This window comes from Tamandua tetradactyla, chromosome 23 (genome assembly GCF_023851605.1).
Source record: "Tamandua tetradactyla isolate mTamTet1 chromosome 23, mTamTet1.pri, whole genome shotgun sequence".
NCBI classification, from domain to species: Eukaryota; Metazoa; Chordata; class Mammalia; order Pilosa; family Myrmecophagidae; genus Tamandua; species Tamandua tetradactyla.
The window spans coordinates 35,098,606-35,119,338 of NC_135349.1; the positions used below are offsets into that span (position 1 = coordinate 35,098,606).

Here is a 20,733-nt window from a genome sequence, read left to right on the forward strand (position 1 = left end):
CGCGGGTGTCGGCAGCGAGCCCGGGAGCAGCAGGGGCGCCGCCTCCTTGTTGCGGGGCGCGGCTAGACGCGGGGACCGCCCCGGCCCTGCCCGGGCTCTCCTCCCTCAGCCCCCGCCTGCTTCCCACACTCCAGCGCCGCGTTCTGTACTGCCGGGACCGGCATTCTCTCGCTGAAGGGGAAACTGAAGCCTGTCGGGCAGGGGTGGGGTAGGGACGCAGAAGTCCTGCGAGCCGGACTCTGTCCTGTCCTAGACTTCCTAGGAACGGTGGTTTCTTTCTCCACCTACTTCCCATCCATCCATTCTCCCATCCAGTCCTCTCTGTTTAGCTTACCTGCTTGCTCTCCTACGTTCCTCCCTCTCCCGCTCTTCCTTTCCCCACTTCCTTCCGCCATCCCTCCCCCCCCATCCATTCCATGTATTCTTCTTTCCGTCACTGTTCAACTGTCCTGCCACCCATCTTTAACTCATCTTTTTTGTCCAGTCATCCATCTATCTATCCATTCAACCGCCATTCCATCTGTCTTTACATCTATCCATGCAACCTTCCATCCACCCAAACTTCCATCCATCATTTTTTGCATGCCCCCCTCCCCATCCCTGTCACTGCACATGTAATGAGTGCTTCCTCAGTGCTGGCCTGACCTGTGTACTGGGTTATACTGCCTTACCCCAGGAAACATATTCGGGTGGCAGAGGGGTAGGCACGCACAGTGGAACCGCTATAATGGGGCTGAAAGAGCACTGAGGGATAGTCCCTTGGGTCTGAAGAGGGTACCTGGAAAGATGTCACCTATATGAACATCTGTGGGCACACGTAGGTGTAGGGAAGAGAAAACCAAAATCTTTCCAGCAAGTGCTGTGTGCCAGGTGATGAGGTTTCTTGTTCAACCATCACACTGCTGAGTTTTAGCCCAATTTTAGAGACTGGGAAGTAGGTTCAGAGAAATGAAAAGGAGTGCAGTGTGATGGACAAAGAGGCTAGGGGGTCAGACTATTCTGAAGAACACTTAGTGTGGTGTTTCAGTTTGTTAAAGCTGCTGGAATGCAATATACAAGAAATAGATTTAACAAAGAGGATTTGTTAAGTTGAAAGTTACAATTCTAAGGCCATGGAAATGTCTAATTTAAGGCATCAACAAGAGGATACCTTCACTGAAGAAAGGCTGATTGCATCTGGGTTCCTCTGTCACATGGGAAAGCACATGGTGAAGTCTGCTGACCCTTCTCTTCTGGGTTGGTTTTAAACCAGCTCTCTCAGCTCCTGTGGGTCCTTTTGGATTCTGCTGGGACATTTCTTACTTCAAGCATCTGTGCTTTCTCCAAAATGTTTCCCTCTTAAAGGATGCCAGTAAACGGATTAAGACTCATCTTGAATGGGTGGGGTCACATCTCCATGGAAACAACCTAATCAATAGGTCCCGCCCAGACCGAAAGGTTTGACCCCACATGATTGGATTGGAAGATGGCTTTTCTGGGGTACAGAGCAGCATCAAATTGGCACACACGGTGTCTGTCCAGGTGGTGCTTGACAGACAGTAACTCTATTATCATCATTATGTGAGAGGTTGGGTTTCAAACCCAGGTCCCTTGCTTTTCTGCTTCACAAACTGTGTTTCCACTGCATCCTCCCATTTACAAAGACCAGCCTCTCCCTGTCCCACCAGCAAGGTCAGAGAATTCATATTCCCGAAGAGCAGCTGGTTGGGGTTGTCTTGATAGGAGAAGCATAGCTTACAACAAAATCACCACCAGCCACCTTCTCTGGGTTTATAGAGGAGACCCAGAAGGGCTCTGACCCATGCTTCCAGGTACCCACACCTCTGTGAAAGATGCACCTTTGTGATGTCCAGGCCGGGCTATTTGCCTCCTTCTGTGCCTTCATAGCCCTCTGAACTTCCCTGATCACAGCCCTCCAAAATTGTCTGACAACCAGGATGAGAATCACCAGGGCAAGGGCTGTGTTTGCTGCTGTCGCCCCAGAGCCCAGCCTGGCCAAAGCAGGAGTCAGGCAATATGTGTCAAATGTAGGAACCAACTCCAAACCAGGCAGAGAGCTTGTCAAACCTTAATAAATTGAGTTTGTTTTTATTAACAGCTTGGTGGAGTTTTTACCTAAGTATACATTGGTGTAACCATGACCCACATCAAGATGTAGAATATTTCCAGCACCCCAGAAGCCCCCTTTGTCCTCCCCATGGGTAAATATCCCCCAGAGGTAACCACTATTCTAACTCCTATCAACCAACCATCAGTTTTGCCTATCCTTGAGTTTCATATAGATGAAATTACACAGTATGAATTATTTTGTGTCTGTCTTCTCTTGCCCAATATTGTTCATGAGATTGATGCATGTTATTGAATGTAGCTGTAGTTCATTCTTTTTAAATTGCTATGTGATATTCCACTATTCATATGCATCACAATTTATTTATTCATTCTACCCTTGATGGACATTTGGTTAATTTTCAATTTTTGGTTCTTATGAATAAAGCTGTCAGACACATTCTTTTGTCAAAAATATGCACTTGTTTCTCTTGATATATACTGAGGAGTGGAATTGACTGGTCATATTTTTCTTTAGTAGAAATTGCCAGAGTTCCAAAGTGGTTGAACCAATTTGTGCTTCCACCCCCAGTCCGACTATGTATGAGAATTCTAAGTGCTTCCTATCTTGACATCATGAGTCTTTTTATTTTTAGCCGTTTAGACTAATATGCATTAATCTTTTTATTTTAGACCCAGGTGGTGGGTCTGTAAGTGGTGTTTCCTTGTAGTTTTAATTTATATTTCCCTGATGGAAAGGTAGTAGGTCATCTTTTCATATACTTAGTTTCCATTTGTGAAGTCTTTTCTGGAGTCTTGATTATTTCTTAATGTTTGTATCTCTATATTTTTCTTATTGAAGGAGTTTTTATATATTCTACATATAAATCTTTTAATAATAATTTTATCTCATCAAAATTTAAATACAAGCATCACTTCAAACAGTTAATAAGAAGGCATTCTGATCCTGTTAATGAAATAAAAGTATTTTTCTTTCTTGCTTTAGAAAATTATTTCAGACAACAATAATATATGACACGTGCATTTCATGTGTACACAGCTGGCCCAGAAACCCAGCCCGATATTCACGTGTGGAGCAGGGCATTCGCATTCGCCCTGGACTGGGTTCCAGAGCAGCCTCCAGCTGGGTTTGATTGAGCCGGGGAGGGGCATGGAGATGCGGACTCACTTGTTACTCCTTCTTCCAAGACAGGCTGACAGTGACTCTGCAGTGGCCCCAGGGGGCCAGGGTGACTGGAGGAACGGAGAGAATACCAAGGCAGACACAACCGCATCTGGTTGGGTTCTGGAAATGGGTTCCCAAAACTAGACTGCATGCTCGTTGCTGATGGCGAGTCAGCCACAGGGCAGGTGCTGGGGACCCACAGATGGTTGGGACACCAGCCTCCTCCTGAGGGAGCACAAGGTTTAGAAGTATAATTATAAGAATGTTCTTTCATCAGTCACCACCAATGCAACACACTAATGCAAGGTGTTAATAATAGAGTAGTGTATGGGAACTTCGTGTTTTATGCCTGATTTTTCTGTAAACCTACAAATTCTCTAATAAAGAATTAAAATAAAAAAGGGAGAGTCCAACATGCAGGCAAGGACTATGGCATGGAGGACTAAGCGTAAGAAGAGGTACGTTTGAGCAGGAAGCGATGGGAAGAAGGCTGGCAATTCCCAGCTCTGCCTGGAGACTCCCAGCCCTTGATGGGTCCCAGGACATCTTCACAGGGAACTGGTATCATTTGAGCTGTGTCTTGAGGGTTGAGCAGGAGACACCTGTAGAAGGCGGCAAGGAGGGCATCCCAGTGAGTGACAGTCTTGTGGCTGCGGTGTAGTGTGTGTAGGGGCCAGGGCAGGAGAGTTAGGGCTTGGGGATGGCCCAGTTCACAAAGGACAGAGACTTTCCTTCCTCAGCTTCCAGGGAGCCTTGGCTCCTGGCATCATGTTTCCAGTGGGTAATCTGAGGTTACAGCTTTCCAGGTCATCTGGTCCTCATGGCCAAGATGGGCTTGGAGAGTGGCTCTTTTAGAGTGGCCTTTCAGCTTAGAGAAATCATTGTTTCTGACCCCTCTTCATGGTAATTACTGTCTACAAAGCTGAGAATGCCATCAGGCATTTAGAAAGGGACTCAATTACCTGGTCAGTCCTTTCCCTACCCTCACCTGAGAATGTTCCTTTAAAAAAGAGCAACCTCTGGTGTCCTGTTGTTTTTCTCCTGGAGTTGGGATCTGGAAGGCAGGAAATAAAGGAAGATGGTCCCCCTGAGGCCTAGATTTCTGGGTCTGACAGGGAGAAGCCGAGTTAGAAACCAGGGGCGAGGATGCCAGGACCAGGGTGGGCCCTGGCTGGTCTGGGTGGGGTGGAGTCAGGGTGGGAGGGGCTGCTCGTAGGGCACACCTGAAGGACTTGGCCTGCTGCAGGAAGCTTCTGGCCTTGGTCATCTCCTGGGCCAGTCTCTTTAAATCATCACCTTCGAATAGTGGCAAGACGGGATCCTTGAAGAGGGGAAATAAGCGTGAAGTTACGTCCATTAAATGACTGAATGGAAACCGAAAATCCAAAATCTCAGGAGCAGAATTTTAGAACTAATGAAATCCAGCCTCTCCATGCAGGAAATCTTGTGGGCCTCAGCTTCCAGGGGTGTGGAGCCCACTGCCTCCAGGGCAGTTATTCTGCAAATGGGACCCTTGAAATAAGATGGCTGGTGTCATTGTAGGTGTGGGGACAGGGGCAAACCATGCTGGTCCCTGAGTCTCACTGCCATCAGCAGGTCTCTGAGTCTGGTAGAACAGAAATGCTATATGTTCTTCTTCTTTTTTTTTTAAATCCCATTCTTATTAGATAAAATCTCTTCAGCCCTTTCTCCATTTCTTCTAGGAAAATGGAGCTACGCAAGCATGCTTTTTTCTTATGTTAACTAATGAAATTCTAGAGCCTCGCCTTAAAAATGCAAGTTCTTGGGTGCACGGGTGTCAGTGGTAGAGTGCTTGAATGCACCCCCCCCCAAAAAAAAAAACAAAATGAAACACAGGTTCTCACAACTAACAAGAGAAACTAAGAAAGAGATGAAGTTAACCCTTCTCCTTGGCTACAGCGCAAGGGGAGATCCCTCTCTGCGCCTAAACTATTCACAGAATCCGGTTTGGTCAGGTATTACACTGAGAACCTTCCCTGTGTCATCAAGTTTGTTTTTCCGGGTAATAAGGATACTTGGGTGACCATCCATTACTTTTACCAACTTGTATTGCTTTCTTTATTATTTGTAATATTTGTCCCTAGAATAGTTGCTTGAACAAAAGGTTCCTGTAAGACACTCAGGTTTCAAAAATTATACCAGGTCCTTCGAAGTAACATTTAACATCCAAAAAGAAATCTGGAATTCTAATTGGTTGTCTTACTTGATAATCCTGTTGCCCTGGAAATGTTGCAACTGGCAACGCTGCATTGCTAAAAGGTATAAATAAGTGCATAATTTCTTCATCATATCAGAAGAGGATCATTGGTGTTTTCCTCTTATCCCACAAGCCTGGAGGAAACTATGGCTTTACTAGATTTGTTCTCTAACAGATAATTTGGATTTCTGTGTTTCAATGACTTTAGCCCAGGGAGACAGAAATAAACAGGAGGTAAAGCATATAGGTTAAGGGCGAGGGTGTTTTACCATGACTTTCGGTATCTCTCCTTGGTCTGTTCATCTGTGAAATGGGCCTACGAATGGTTGGGAGTTGAAAACAGGTAATCCTTAGGAAGCAAAGTGCCTGCACACAGTAGGCACTCAATAAATGTAAGCTGTTGCAATTATTAAATAATACCCCCAAGCCCTGCTTCTTTTCCATCTTTGAGGACAGTCAGCCTGAAAGCCCAGCAGCCAGGAAACACAATCTATTTTAGCCAACACTTGGTTTTCCAAGAGAAGCAGAGATCTCTTTCCCTAGAACGGCAAAATTGTGACTGCCGACAATTTGCGGAGCCAGTTCTACAAACCTCGCTGCTCACCACCTACCCCTTCATTGACGAAGCCCTTGGTCAGCAGGCCACGGATTTTGAAGAGTGCATCCTCACTAACAGGGCAGTGATAGCGTCCCCTGGTGAGCGAAGCCAGTGTTCTCAGGAACTCAACTGCTGCCCTAGTGGGGTTGGAAGAGAGGGCTGGGGAGAGGCCAACTGACCAGGCCCCTGCCAGCTCCCCAAGCAAGTGCCCCCAGAGCTGAGGATGTCAGTATCACCAAGAACATGTTCTCAGTCCGTTCGTGGGCAGCGGTCACCACTGAGCCCGGACTCCCTCAGACCGCATGGCCAGCATGCCTTAGCCCCGTTCCTTTATTGGAAGCCTGTCCAGTGCCTAATAAGTGTTAGATCTGTCCAGGACCCAAGTATGACCTTCACGGAGCTCATGGTTTAGAGAGAAGGATCCAACATTTTCCAAGTTCCTAGAGTAATCACAGTTTTGCCACTACTATTAAAGCTTTTCCAAAGGAGCAGAATCTCTCTCATCTAAAAGATGTTCTCCTTTAGTGACCATCTATGAAAGTAACCATAACGATGCTACGTTAATCTGTTATGTTTTCCTCTCTAGCTTTTTTCCTCCCAAACATTCACAAGCGTGTTCCCAAGAAACATCAGGATGGAGAATAAAATATGACTGTGCAGGTCGGTGCACATCTGTCTGCCCACAGGAGAAAATCAGAGGAGCGCCCCATGGGCGGGTGAGTGAGGCGCGGAGAGTTGTCAGAGCTGCCCAGGGTCCCAAGGAAGAGGGCAGCTCCTAATTGCTGACTCGCAGGATGGGAGCCCAGGGAGATGGGGGTCTAACATGAGGCCCAGATTAGGAGAGGAGGCTCAGGCCTTCTGGGGAAGATGAAACTCTGCCCAGGTGTCTCACTGCTCACCTGTCGGAGCTGTTAAAGGAAATGGTATGCACCTTCACGGCTCTTCTCTCCTCGAGTCTTTGGACTTCGCTTAGAATAAGGCTGCAGCTCGTGTCTGGCTTCCCGTCAGTCAGGAGGTATAATCCTTCCACACCGTGAAAGCCAAAAGCCTTCTGCAAGAGCCCGGGCAGGTGGAGCTCAGGGTAATAGCTAACTATGAAGGGCGAAAACTGATTGCATGAGGAAGGCTCCTGCTATCCCCCAGGAAGAGGATTCTGATCCAATCCCCCTGACTTGTTCATTCACGCCAACAGACTCCCCTTTTCAGCCTAAGACAGATGGAGGAAGCGGCTGAGGGTTAGTAGAAAGCATATGCCCACTTCCTGGCTGGTTAACCCCAAGCGAGTCACTTAACCTCTCTGAGCCTCTAGATTTTCATCTATAAAGTTGGAACAATGAGAATACCTTTTTCACTGGGTTTTTGGGAGACAAAACAAAATAACACTTGGTAAATTCTAAAGCAGCATGCAAAAGGAAAGTGACCTTAATTATCAGCAGAGATGTTTTGCTGCTAGGAAGGGAAGGGGGTTTAATGACGGAACTTGCCAGTAATGCTTCTAAGACTGACGTATTCCCCTGAGCTTCTAGGTGGGTCACCCACTGCATGGCCTGGTGGCATGCTGCGTCTGTGGTCTCCACCAGAGTGTCCTGCCATGGCTGTAGGCCCTCTGCGAAGCTGAGCAGGTTGAAACTGGGAAAGGAGGAGGAGAAGGGGGACAGACAGAGAAGGAGAGAAAGAGAGACTGGTGAGAACAGGCGAGTCTATATTGAATTCTGGGGGAAGCAACCTCTGTGAGGACTGTTTATGGCTCTCTGGGAAGACCCCTACAGGGACTCTGTGGCCCTTCTGGGGGAGGGGGGTGGCACCTAAGAATGAGAAGATTTGCACTGGAGATTCTAGATGCAGCTGGAAATAGATTTTAAATCCCAGATCAGCCACTTCCTGGTTATGCTATCTTGTGTGGGCAGATTACCCAATCTCTCTTAAGTCCTACTTTCCTTATCTGTAAAACGGGGATAATAACAGCATTGTTATAAGGGGTCTTTGTGAGGCTTGAAGGAAATCATGCATTATTGAGCTCAGAAAATACCCAATAAATGTTTACTCTTATTAATATTCAGGCAAGAATGAGCCTCAGCCTAGAATCTGAGTCTCTCTTCTTTAAAAAAAAAAAAAAATCAAGGGCAGCTGAAATCCATATTTCGAGATCACATAGAAGTTCCCTTACTCTGCTAACAAGTGTCTCTGGGCCTGAGATGCTTTACTTCAGCAGAAAACAGTGTTCTTCCTTCCTCAAATAGGCTTTTCAGAAGAGCATTCCAGAATCCCCCACGCTCTCTGAAACTCCAAGCAGAGAGATTCCTTGGCCAGGGAAGCCCCAGGAACTATTTCTTGGGTCTTTCTGAGGCTCTCCCCAACCCCCCGACCTGCACCCCTGCCTCCTACCTCTTACAGTGCTTCCGCAGCTGTTCCCAAATCAGCAGAATCAGCTCCGCCTTCACCTGCTGCAGGTAGGGGCCCATGGACCCCGACGTGTCCAGCAGGATGCACACTTTGCTCTCCAAAATGGCACCAAACAGGCGGCGGCTCCCTGTTCCGAGGGAGGTGGGGACAGAGACAGAAAAAGAGTGAGGGGGGGTGTCTCTCCTCCTTGTGGTTTTCCTCACTATATCTATGAGATATACAGTCTTGCAACACTTGTAGCCTGACCATTTTATCAAACGTCAGCTCCCTGGGAGACGGCCTCTGTGGTGCTGCTGGAGGGGCAACTGCCCAAGGGCAGAGCGAGTCAGTGAGTCTGGGCGTCAGCAGATCGAGATTTTAGTTCTGGTTCTGCCTGCAACGACTTGCACAAGTGGCTGTTATCTCCCTGGGCTTGTTTCCTCACCTCTAAAATGAAGTGGTTGGACTAAAGGGTGTCCAAGTGTGGTTTGGGGCCTAAAGAGCTGTTCGAGAGCATGCAGTCAGCCAACTGGCCAGCAGAAAGTCGCTGAGCATCCACTATCTGCCAGGCACTGTGCAAAGTACAAGGCAAGCCAGAGAGGGGCTCTGTGCTCACGGAGCTTGCAGGTGGCCAAGGAGGACAGAAGTTAAACAAACGATGACAATTCTACCAGGGTTAGGGAGGAAGAGATGGTGTTGTGGAAGCATGAAATTGGGAGAATCAAAATTAGTTGGATATAGGCTGGGGAGCAGAGAAGCTGCGACCGACGAGAAATGAAGTGGAGGTGTGGAGGTCATGCCAGATAGAGGCAACGGCCTGTGAAGGACTGCAGAGGGAGAGAAGAGTGTGGACTGCTTCAGGAACGAAGAGAAGCCCACTGTGGGGAATAGAAGAAGAGACTGGTAGAGAGAGGCCCATGGGGAGAAGGACATGAGATGAAGCTGGAGCACGCAGCCCCCTCCAGAGGCTTTGGAAAGCTGCCACTGTCGCTACACCCCACTGCCCGTGGATTGTCTATAGCAGGTTCTCCTGAAGAGGACTGGACCTAATGAATTTGTACAGGACCCCGAGTGGTCCTCTATAAAAGGCTCCCTCCTTCCTTGGGACCCTTACAGGCCCCAAAGCCTAAATCCGTGCCCTTGCCCGTGGCATGGTCTGCCCATCCACTTCGACTTGCTGCTTCCGACTCTCTCTTAATTCCCAGCCCACCCTCCTCTGGGAGGTGAGCTTGGCCCTCCTCAGCCAGCCCTGGCCATTCGCCTCTCCTGGAGAGGCTGTGGTGCTGTTTGTAAAGAAGAATGGAGGTTTCCTCTCTGTCCGGACCCCTCACCATCTCTACCTGCGTGGACCAGTTTGATGGCACCCAGTCACTACTAGCCCAAGCTTCTCGAAGCTGAACTCCAGTGCCATCCAGGAGGATGAGGTGAGGCAGCTGGCCTCGCAGAGCCCTGGATGGTCAGGTTGCTCTGTGGTGCTCTTAAGCCACTACCCCCCCTGTCATCCAGCACCCGACAAACATCGCCTGGCTTGACCTCGGAACCCAGAAGTTGTATTGTACCTGGATGATCATTCTGACCGAATCCTCCGACCTGCCAGCTCTTGAGTGCCTGGCCTGGGAGGAGCTGACCCCAGGGCCCCTGGGGGTAACTTTCCACTTCCGCTTATGGTCTCTGGCCTCTGGGACAGGTGGCAGACTCACCTGACAGCAGCCACTGCAGCCTCTGGACATAGCGCCTCATCACCTTCTCCAGGTTCGTGATGTATGCCTCGATTTCCCTGAGAGTCCAATGAATGTGTCTCAACATCCCCTGCATGATGGCAAGTGGAGACAAATTTCCCACAATCGACTATTTCTTTACTCCCCTCATCAATCCCTAAAACGGCTTACTCCATTTGTGGTTAATAATTTCCAAAGCATCTCTTAAGCATACATTTTAAATTTTGGTTTTAAAGCTTTATAATTTTTTTTATTACACTACTAGGATTTATGGTTCTAGGAAGGAGTGGAGGAATTGGGATGATGGTTTTGTGGCAAATGCAGTCACTGTGATTTTCTCTCTCAATTTTCAAGTGGAAAACTCTCAAAGCCAGGTCAGATGGTACGGTGTGATGTCCATACATTTCAAACTTAATCTTTATCTCGGTTTGAGAAGGGGAAGCACGATAAACTATCCAGTGGATAAATTTGAATTTGGTGGTTCTTTCTAATTTTGCGGTTTCTCCTGATGTTTTTTTTATGTAGTATTAAAGAGAAAGGAGAGAAAATGGGGTCTTTTAAAAAAAAAGTTTAGATGTTCATTTTGTCGTAAAATTTACTTGCTCCAGTGTTAGAGCAATGTAAAAACATAACCCCCAAAATGAAAAATCAGGAAGAAAACTCCCACCCCCCCCAACACACCCCCTCTACCATCCTAACACAACCTTCAGCAGTATTAGAGGTATAGAGTCCTGATTGGCAGATACTTCGGCCACAGCCCAATGTTGCCAGCAATTATTTCTAGTTCTCACTCCAGTGAGCCCTTCTGTCCCTGGGTGTCCTGCTCAGGTTGCTGCTGGAGAGATAACTTTGCTTCCAACAGGATTCTGCTCTTCCTAACCCACCCCCCACCCCCACCTGAGGGCAGTCCCCCTTTTATTTTTGGTGCACAGGCAGGCACTGGGAATCGAACCCGGGTCTCCAGCATGGCAGGTGAGAACTCTGCCTGCTGAGCCACTGTGGCCCACCCTGCAGTGCCACTTTATAGTCAATATTAGTAGCAGGGATATAACTATGGTATCATACATTCATGCGGAGCTTTCCCCGGAGCACTACTCTCTGCCATTTGTGGCTGAGAAGAGGCATGGCTTAGGGGAGAAAAAATATATATATATATGACTTACATTGACCTCTACACTGGGGAAGACACTGCAGTACTTGGCTGATGCAGGCCTCTGTGCTGACGTTTGATGAGTGCAATTGGAACCAAGGTGTCGAGAGATCCCCATCTTCAGTTTTTTCAGCCCATAGTTGGCTATCCACTTTAAAATAAAGAAAGAGCTATTAAGTAAGCCCAGCTTAAATGAATGGTTGTTTGACTCACCTTTATTGAAACCACATATCTGAAATCTGTCTCACATGATCGACCTGTGGGGTTTCCTAGGCCCTCACGGAGCTCACTGAGCATCTGCTGCATGCAATTTCCTTCCCCAGCTTCAGGCATAGATGCACAAAGAATTTGTGGAATGGAAACAAAATTTATTGAGCACTTACTACTCCCTAGTCTAGAGGTCACTGTTGCTTCTTGAACATCATTTCAAACCCACAACATTTGGGTAGAAAATCCTAATTGGTCTAAAGTTCAGAGTGTCAGCCAATTAGGGTCATCTCAGTCTCCTTGCCAAATTGAGAGATATAAGAATGGGCAGGGCCGAGCCAATCCAAGCATAGCAACCAGCACCCCACAGCAATCAACAACATACAGTAACCAGCACCGCATAGCAACTAGCACCCCTCTTAGACTTGTACTGAATGGATGGCTGTAAGAAGAAATATGTTCTGTCTTCCACATAAGAACAGGGAGGGGTATTTCTGTTCCTTGCAACCCAAAGCATCCGGCACCATGTAGTACTTTAAATGAAATACACTTCAATTAACCCCCCACATCAATTTATTAGATGGGCATAACTGTCTCCATTTTACAAGAACATTGAGATCGAGAGGAACTAAGTGACATGATCAACATGACCCATCTAGGAAGTAGCAGACACAGATTTCAAACCTATGTCTACTGAACCCTTACTCCATCTGCCACATTAAGCAGTCACCCTAAGCAGATGTGTCCTTGTTTTCAAGTGTGTCCACCCTCCTAAAAGTATGGTTGTCAGGTGGAATTATGGCCTTAGGGCCATGTGCTGGTGCTGACAATGCAATACCTCTTGGCTTGAACAAATTTTATCCTTTCTGGGCAACTCAATAGATGGGCTAGTTCTTCTTACACACTTTCCCTGAGGATACTTCTTGTACACAGAACCTAGAAGAAACACAGTAAAGTTACTTTGTGCACCTCTCACCTTCCTACCCACCACTTCCCATTCCATGTCAATTTCAGGGTCCATCAGGTCAGTTGTAAAATTCCTCAGGTGCAATTTGCTGAGAGGTAGAAAGGTAGGCTGCTAGGTGGGTGGGGGAAGGCTGCTCAGGATCTCCCTCTGACCTTGGGAACTCATCTCTGTGTCCTTCGTCATCAGCTCCAAATCTAAGGAAACTAGCCCTGTTGGGGGGAGCCAGAGGGTCTGTGCGGCAGGACCTTAGGAGGTCCTGACTTTTGTCATTCTCCTGCTAATGTTAAGTCTTTCTGTGTCCATTCCCCAGGACTGGGAGGGCTGAGTGGTTGAAGGATGGGCTACTCCAGGGGCAGTACTGCCCCAGGCCTGGAGTAGTTGTTGCCTGGATGGAGGAAGCTCCTGCCCACCAGGCTTGCTGATCCCATAGGATCAGCAGGCTGCCCAGACCTTTGTGCAGGGGTCAGGCTTACAGCTTACCCACATTATTTCCTGTATCTGTATAAAACAGTGAGAGAGATGTCTCTGCTTCTTTTGGCTTGGTCTTCCTCCTCCATCCTATAGTCCATTCTTTCAGTGACTGGGCTGGAACTAGAGAACATTAGGTTTGTTGGCCGGAGCAGCCTCCTGGGTTCACTGTCCAGCCTGGCTGGTGGGCTTCTCAATCTCAGCTGCCCTCTGGCCTGGAAGGTGGGGCTCCAAGACAGCCTTGAGGCACACCGCAATACTGACTCAGCCAGATCAGCAAGAGCTAGAGCTATCATTTAATGTGTCCTGCATGCGTACCAAGCATGGTGCTACGTGCTTTCCACACCCTGCTCCATTTTCTCCTCAAAATCCCCAGCGTACAGATGAGATAAGTGAGTTTTTAGTTTTGACTCCAGAATTAAACTTTGCACCATTCTGCCACGTCTTTGGCGTCAGAAATATGATACATGGCCTTAGGTCCTCTGAGCCGAGTACTTGCATAAAGATATGGCCACCCTGTTAAAAACTAGCTGGCATGTTACCCTTACCCCCATTGGAGCCTGAGTTTCTCTGCCTGTAAAATGGGGCGCTAGTAGAGACCCTACTGCGTAAGATTGTTGGAAGCATTAAATGGGCCAAGTCTTGGCAGAAGGCCTGGTGTATGGTCAAGGCTCATGGTCATGGATCCTTCTAGTTGTTCTCATCATCAATACAGGGCTCCCCATGGCACTCAGGCTGCCTTGGCCTTGCATGTGCCTTCCCTCTGCGCCCCAGCCCGACTGCGGGGTGTCTCACCGGGTGGGATGCCTGCTTTGCTGCTGAGTGGATGCCATATCAGGGCTTTCAAGGGGGGACTCTTCTCTCTGCCAGTGTCCTCTTTAACTCTCTAGAAAACAGGCGTCTTTCCCCTCAGTGGCCTGGCCTCTGTGCCCAGTGCCCCAGTCATCCCGGCTTCATTCTGTCAATGAGAAACCTTTGCAGGGAAGGGCCAGGGGGTGGAGATTCCTCAGGCATGTTTGACCATGTCCTGCAGAAGATTTGGAGGGGGTTCTGGGCTTTGAGGTAAGAAAGTAAACGTGAGTGGGCCACGGTAGCTCAACAGGCAAGAATGCTCGCCTGCCATGCCAGAGGACCTGGGTTCGATTCCCGGTGCCTGCCCATGTTAAAAAAAAAAAAAGTGTGTGGATGGTGTGTGTGTGGGAGGTGGTGGGGTACTAGGACAGCTGAGAGATACGTCTCTCAATGTGCCAGAACTTTATTCACAAGTTACCTGCCCTCCTTCCTACAAGACTGGGGTCTCTGGGCCTCCAGCATGGTAAGCAACCACCCAGGTAACTTCTGTGCTCTGCTGGGCACCTCAGCTTTAAGGGAGGAGCTCCTTTATCACTGGGCATCAATGAAATGGGGCAGTAGTTAAACACAGTCACCCAGGGCGCTGGGTGACCTTTGAGTGAGCCGCTGTGAGAAGGCCGTGGATCAACCCCCAGCTCTGTTTCTGGGCTGCCCCATTGGACGCCTCAGTGCAGCCTAAGCCTCCCGGCACTGAATCAGCTCAGGAACCTCTGAAGGCCAACAGGCAGGCCTGGCGAGTTTGGGTTTCCCCACTGACAGCTGCTTGGGAAGGCAGGAGAGGGTGGTGTGTCTGGACTGGCTCCTGAAAACCTGTGGAGTTAGTTCTTTGAATGAGGGCGGTGGGCCTGTGTATTCAGATTCTCCAGGGACTGAGCCATGCCCTGTCTGGGATGGATTTCCTCGTTCAGAAAACCTGTTGTGTTCACCGGGCCTGTTCACTGGTGAAGTGCTGAGGAGAGCCCAGGTTTCATGGCCCCTGCTGTGGTCTCCCCACCGTCACCCTCCTGGAGGCCCCCTGGGCTTGCTGAGGCTGTGTATGGGAATAAGCCCCTAGCAGGCACAGGGACATCCAGGCCCTTGCTCTCTTCAGTGACAGCAACAGCAAGAGCCCACAGGACACCCTAATTCCTTTGCCCCGAGTAACCCTCCAGGGCCCTCCAGGGTGAGCCCTTCTGCCTATACCCATCCCATATGGCCGGGTGGGTGTCCCCTCCCTAGGGTCCTTAGCCCTGGGCTAGGGAACACAGCTGGGTAGCCAGGCAGAGCCAAGAAGTGTTGGGGAGGCTGTAGTACGGGGTGCCCCCAGAGCTGAGAAGCAGGCACCCCAGCGGTGCGCCTTTCCCCAGAGGCCATGGCTAGGGGCACCCCCATGCACCCTGGGGAGACCTTGCCCCCACCCTCGCTGGCCATGTGAGGATCGAGGAAAGACCAGGAGACAAGATGGAAAGAAAAGCTTCTGCATGTTATCAGTGGGGAGAGTCAAACCATTCTGGCCAGCGAGGGGGCCGTGGGCTTGGGAGGACAGAGTTTCTTGGGCTGGCTTCTTTGCGTCTTTGGCTTTTCTTTTGGGGGTGCTGCGTTTTCCGGTCCTTTTCCCGACTGGTTCTTCAGGGAGGCCACTAGTAAGGCACACTGCAACAGGATTGGGAGTGTTACAGCACCACGGTGCCTCTAAGCACCAGACAGACAGACACATGGACATGCACACAAATGTCGGGATAATTGCGTCTGTTGGGACCTCTGGTATCCTTTGAACTCCCCTTTTTGCCCCTAAAGTGCCACCTGGAGCCAAGAGCACTGTGGGCCCAGCCTAAGAGTACCTACCACCTGTGGAGGGCCTGGGGTCACACAGACCCCGGGCTCATTGATGACTGGAGCTCTCAAACCCTCACCCCATCCATGTAGGGCCATTTTTACCCCCATTTTCCAGAGAGGAAACCCAGGCTCAGTTTGTTTAAGGGACTTCCCAAGGCCACAGGACTAGTGGGTAGGGAGCCTCCACCCCATGGGGGTCTGGTCCCAGAGCCTCCACACTGTGGGAGTATGCAACAAATGTCCACGTCCGCAGGTCCCTCTGCCCAGGCTGACCCTGGCTGCTGGCAGAGGTGTGGGGGACACGTGAGTCCTTTGCCTACACATTTCTCAATGGCCTGAAATAGTCTCCACCAATTATTCTCAACCAAAGCTCTAGAAGACACCATTAAAATGTAAATAGCATCCTACAAAGGGTGGGTTAAACCATATGCCCCCCCACCCAGCACCTTGTCCCTGAGTCTGTAGAGTGAAGGAGGGACTGGTGGCAGGTGGAGAAGGGGATTTGAAAGTCCCAAAAAGGCACATCCAGCGGAGCCCGAGGGGAAGAAAAGAGCCTGGAGGTCTGGGCCAGCCCTGTCCCCAGACCCTGGAGCTTACAGACTGGGTGGGAGAGTGACTCATCCCTGCAAATGGCAGAAATGAAAATGGAGGCAGATGGGACCCGACAGTGGGGCTGTTTCCACAACAGTGGGAACATACCCAGTGCTGTGGAATTGTGCACTTTAAAATGGCTGAAATGGCAGATTTTATATTACTGTAGTGGGCCACAATAAAAAAAAAGAGAAATGTAGCATATTATTTTAAAAAGGCAAAAAAACAACAACTGGGGGACTTCCGGAGAAGATGGCGGCTTAGTAAGACGCGCGGGTCTTAGTTCCTCCTCTAGAACAGCTACTAGGGAAGTAGAAACAATATAGAACAGCTCCCAGAGCCACTACAGAGACCAAGAAGACAGCGTACCCCATTCTGGAACGGCTGACTGGCTGGGAGAACCCGCTGCGGTGAGATCGCCGAGGGGTGCGCGCTTCCCCGGGCCGGGGCGGCAGGCAGCCGGAGTCCATCCCTCCCTCCTTCCCGGGCTGGCTGGGAGATTGGACAGGCGATCCCCTCAAGCCGTGGCGGCTGGCGCTCCCCCCCCATGCGCGGCCCCCCGGACCAGCTGGGAGAATTGGATCGGAGATCCCCCAAACCGCGGAGACCGGCGACCGAGGTCCCTTCCAAACACGTGGCTTCCCGTCCGGCTGGGAACGGTGTATAGGCACTCCCCCAAGCCGCGGCAGCTGGCGCCCCCCCACCACGCTTGGCGCCCCGGGCCGGCTGGGAAATTTGGACACGCGCTACCCCAAGCCGCAGAGGCCGGCGACCCTCCCCACGCGCAGATTCCCGGGCCAGCTGGGAGATTCGGATTGGCACACCCCCAAGCCACTTTGGCCGGCGACCCTCCCCTACAGCGAGAGTTTTCCAAAGTTAAAGGAGCCACAGCATCTTTTACTGGTGGGACCCGCAGACAGACGAGCGCCACCTACTGGGCAGGATAAGAAAAACAGAGCCCAGAGATTTCACAGAAAAATCTTTCAACCTGCTGGGTCCCACACCCAGGGAAATCTGATTAAATGTCCAGACGCCAGCAGAAGATAATGGATCACACTCAGAAAATTGAAGATATGGCCCAGTCAAAGGAACAAACCAATAGTTCAAATGAAATACAGGAGCTGAGACAACTGATGCTGAATATACGAACAGAAATGGAAAACCTCTTCAAAAACCAAATCAATAAATTGAGGGAGGACATGAAGAAGACATGAGCTGAACAAAAAGAAGAAATAGAAAAACTGAAAAAACAAATCACAGAACTTATGGGAGTGAAGGACAAAGTAGAAAAGATGGAAAAAACAATGGATACGTACAATGGGAGATTTAAACAGACAGAAGCCAGAATTAGTGAACTGGAGGATGGAACATCTGAATTCCAAAAAGAAACAGAAACTATAGGGAAAAGAAAGGAAAAATTTGAACAGGGGATCAGGGAACTGAATGACAGTATGAAGCGCACAAATACACGTGTTGTGGGAGTCCCAGAAGGAGAAGAGAAGGGAAAAGGAGGAGAAAAACTAATGGAAGAAATTATCACTGAAAATTTCCCAACTCTTATGAAAGACCTAAAATTACAGATCCAGGAAGTGCAGCGCACCCCAAAGAGAATAGACCCAAATAGGCGTTCTCCAAGACACTTACTAGTTAGAATGTCAGAGGTCAAAGAGAAAGAGAGGATCTTGAAAGCAGCAAGAGAAAAACAATCCATCACATACAAGGGAAACCCAATAAGACTATGTGTAGATTTCTCAGCAGAAACCATGGAAGCTAGAAGACAGTGGGATGATATATTTAAATTAATAAAAGAGAAAAACTGCCAACCAAGACTCCTATATCCAGCAAAATTGTCCTTCAAAAATGAGGGAGAAATTAAAACATTCTCAGACAAAAAGTCACTGAGAGAATTTGTGACCAAGAGACCAGCTCTGCAAGAAATACTAAAGGGAGCACTAGAGTCAGATACGAAAAGACAGAAGAGAGAGGTATGGAGAAGAATGTAGAAAGAAGGAAAATCAGATATGACATATATAATACAAAAGGCAAAATGGTAGAGGAAAATATTATCCAAACAGTAATAACACTAAATGTTAATGGACTGAATTCCCCAATCAAAAGGCATAGACTGGCAGAATGGATTAAAAAACAGGATCCTTCTACATGCTGTCTACAGGAAACACATCTTAGACCCAAAGATAAACATAGGTTGAAAGTGAAAGGTTGGGAAAAGATATTTCATGCAAATAACAAGAAGAAAAGAGCAGAAGTAGCTATACTAATATCCAACAAATTAGACTTCAACTGTAAAACAGTTTAAAGAGACAAAGAAGGACACTATCTACTAATAAAAGGAACAATTAAACAAGAAGACATAACAATTATAAATATTTATGCACTGAACCAGAATGCCCCAAAATACGTGAGGAATACACTGCAAACACTGAAAAGGGAAATAGACACATATACCATAATAGTTGGAGACTTCGATTCACCACTCTCATCAATGGACAGAACATCTAGACAGAGGATCAATAAAGAAATAGAGAATTTGAATATTACTATAAATGAGCTAGACTTAACAGACATTTATAGGACATTACATCCCACAACAGCAGGATACACCTTTTCTCAAGTGCCCATGGATTATTCTCAAAGATAGACCATATACTGGGTCACAAAGCAAGTCTTAACAAATTTAAAAAGATTGAAATCATACACAACACTTTCTCGGATCATAAAGGAATGAAGTTGGAAATCAATAATAGGCGGAGTGCCAGAAAATTCACAAATACGTGGAGGCTCAACAACACACTCTTAAACAATGAGTGGGTCAAGGAAGAAATTGCAAGAGAAATTAGTAAATATCTCGAGGCGAATGAAAACGAAAACACAACATATCAAAACCTATGGGACGCAGCAAAGGCAGTGCTAAGAGGGAAATTTATTGCCCTAAATGCCTATATCAGAAAAGAAGAAAAGGCAAAAATTCAGGAATTAACTGTCCACTTGGAAGAACTGGAGAAAGAACAGCAAACTAATCCCAAAGCAAGCAAAAGGAAAGAAATAACAAAGATTAGAGCAGAAATAAATGAAATTGAAAACAATAGAGAAAATCAATAAGACCAGAAGTTGGTTCTATGAGAAAACCAATAAGATTGATGGGCCCTTAGCAAGATTGACAAAAAGAAGAAGAGAGAGGATGCAAATAAATAAGATCAGAAATGGAAGAGGAGACATAAACACTGACCTCACAGAAACAAAGAAGGTAATAACAGGATACTATGAACAACTTTACGCTAATAAATACAACAATTTAGATGAAATGGACGGGTTCCTGGAAAGACATGAACAACCAACTTTGACTCAAGAAGAAATAGATGACCTCAACAAACCAATCACAAGTAAAGAAATTGAATCAGTCATTCAAAAGCTTCCTAAAAAGAAAAGTCCAGGACCAGACGGCTTCACATGTGAATTCCACCAAACATTCCAGAAAGCATTAGTACCAACTCTCCTCAAACTCTTCAAAAAAATCGAAGTGGAGGGAAAGCTACCTAATTCATTCTATGAAGCCAACATCACCCTCATACCAAAACCAGGCAAAGATATTACAAAAAAAGAAAACTACAGACCAATCTCTCTAATGAATATAGATGCAAAAATCCTCAACAAAATTCTAGCAAATCGAATCCAACAACACATTAAAAGAATTATACATCATGACCAAGTAGGATTCATCCCAGGTATGCAAGGATGGTTCAACATAAGAAAATCAATTAATGTAATACACCATATCAACAAATCAAAGCAGAAAAATCACATGATCATCTCAATTGATGCAGAGAAGGCATGTGACAAGATTCAACATCCTTTCCTGGTGAAAACACTTCAAAAGATAGGAATACAAGGGAACTTTCTTAAAATGATAGAGGGAATATATGAAAAACCCACAGCTAATATCATCCTCAATGGGGAAAAATTGAAAACTTTCCCCCTAAGATCAAGAACAAGACAAGGATGTCCATTATCACCACTATTATTCAACATCATGTTGGAGGTTCTAGCCAGAGCAATTAGACAAGAAAAAGAAATACAAGGCATCAAAATTGGAAAGGAAGAAGTAAAACTATCACTGTTTGCAGACGATATGATACTATACGTCGAAAACCCGGAAAAATCCACAACAAAACTACTAGAGCTAATAAATGAGTACAACAAAGTAGCAGGTTACAAGATCAACATTCAAAAATCTGTAGTATTTCTATACACTAGCAATGAACAAGCTGAGGGGGAATTCAAGAAATGAATTCCATTTACAACTGCAACTAAAAGAATAAAATACCTAGGAATAAATTTAACTAAAGAGACAAAAAACCGGCCATTAGAGAAATGCAAATCAAAACCACAATGAGATATCATCTCACACCCACCAGAATGGCCATTATCAACAAAACAGAAAATGACAAGTGCTGGAGAGGATGCGGAGAAAGAGGCACACTTATCCACTGTTGGTGGGAATGTCAAAGGGTGCAACC

The 20,733-nt window shown here is 47.4% G+C and overlaps 1 protein-coding gene across 1 annotated transcript in view; it reads right to left on the reverse strand.

Annotated features, from left to right (window-relative positions):
* Window positions 1-2,981: 2,981 nt before the first annotated feature.
* Window positions 2,982-20,733, reverse strand: part of VWA3A (von Willebrand factor A domain containing 3A) — a 71,826-nt gene continuing 54,074 nt past the window's right edge. Inside the window, exons 23-35 of the mRNA XM_077141577.1 lie at window positions 15,278-15,424; window positions 13,736-13,826; window positions 12,953-13,063; window positions 12,344-12,441; window positions 11,312-11,449; window positions 10,131-10,239; window positions 8,434-8,578; window positions 7,533-7,677; window positions 6,948-7,099; window positions 6,062-6,185; window positions 4,456-4,553; window positions 4,221-4,286; window positions 2,982-3,834 (exon numbers count right to left, since the gene is read on the reverse strand). Of these exons, the coding sequence (XP_076997692.1) occupies window positions 4,235-4,286; window positions 4,456-4,553; window positions 6,062-6,185; window positions 6,948-7,099; window positions 7,533-7,677; window positions 8,434-8,578; window positions 10,131-10,239; window positions 11,312-11,449; window positions 12,344-12,441; window positions 12,953-13,063; window positions 13,736-13,826; window positions 15,278-15,424 (1,410 nt within the window). The 3' untranslated portion in view covers window positions 2,982-3,834; window positions 4,221-4,234. The remainder of the gene's footprint in view (window positions 3,835-4,220; window positions 4,287-4,455; window positions 4,554-6,061; window positions 6,186-6,947; window positions 7,100-7,532; window positions 7,678-8,433; window positions 8,579-10,130; window positions 10,240-11,311; window positions 11,450-12,343; window positions 12,442-12,952; window positions 13,064-13,735; window positions 13,827-15,277; window positions 15,425-20,733) is intronic.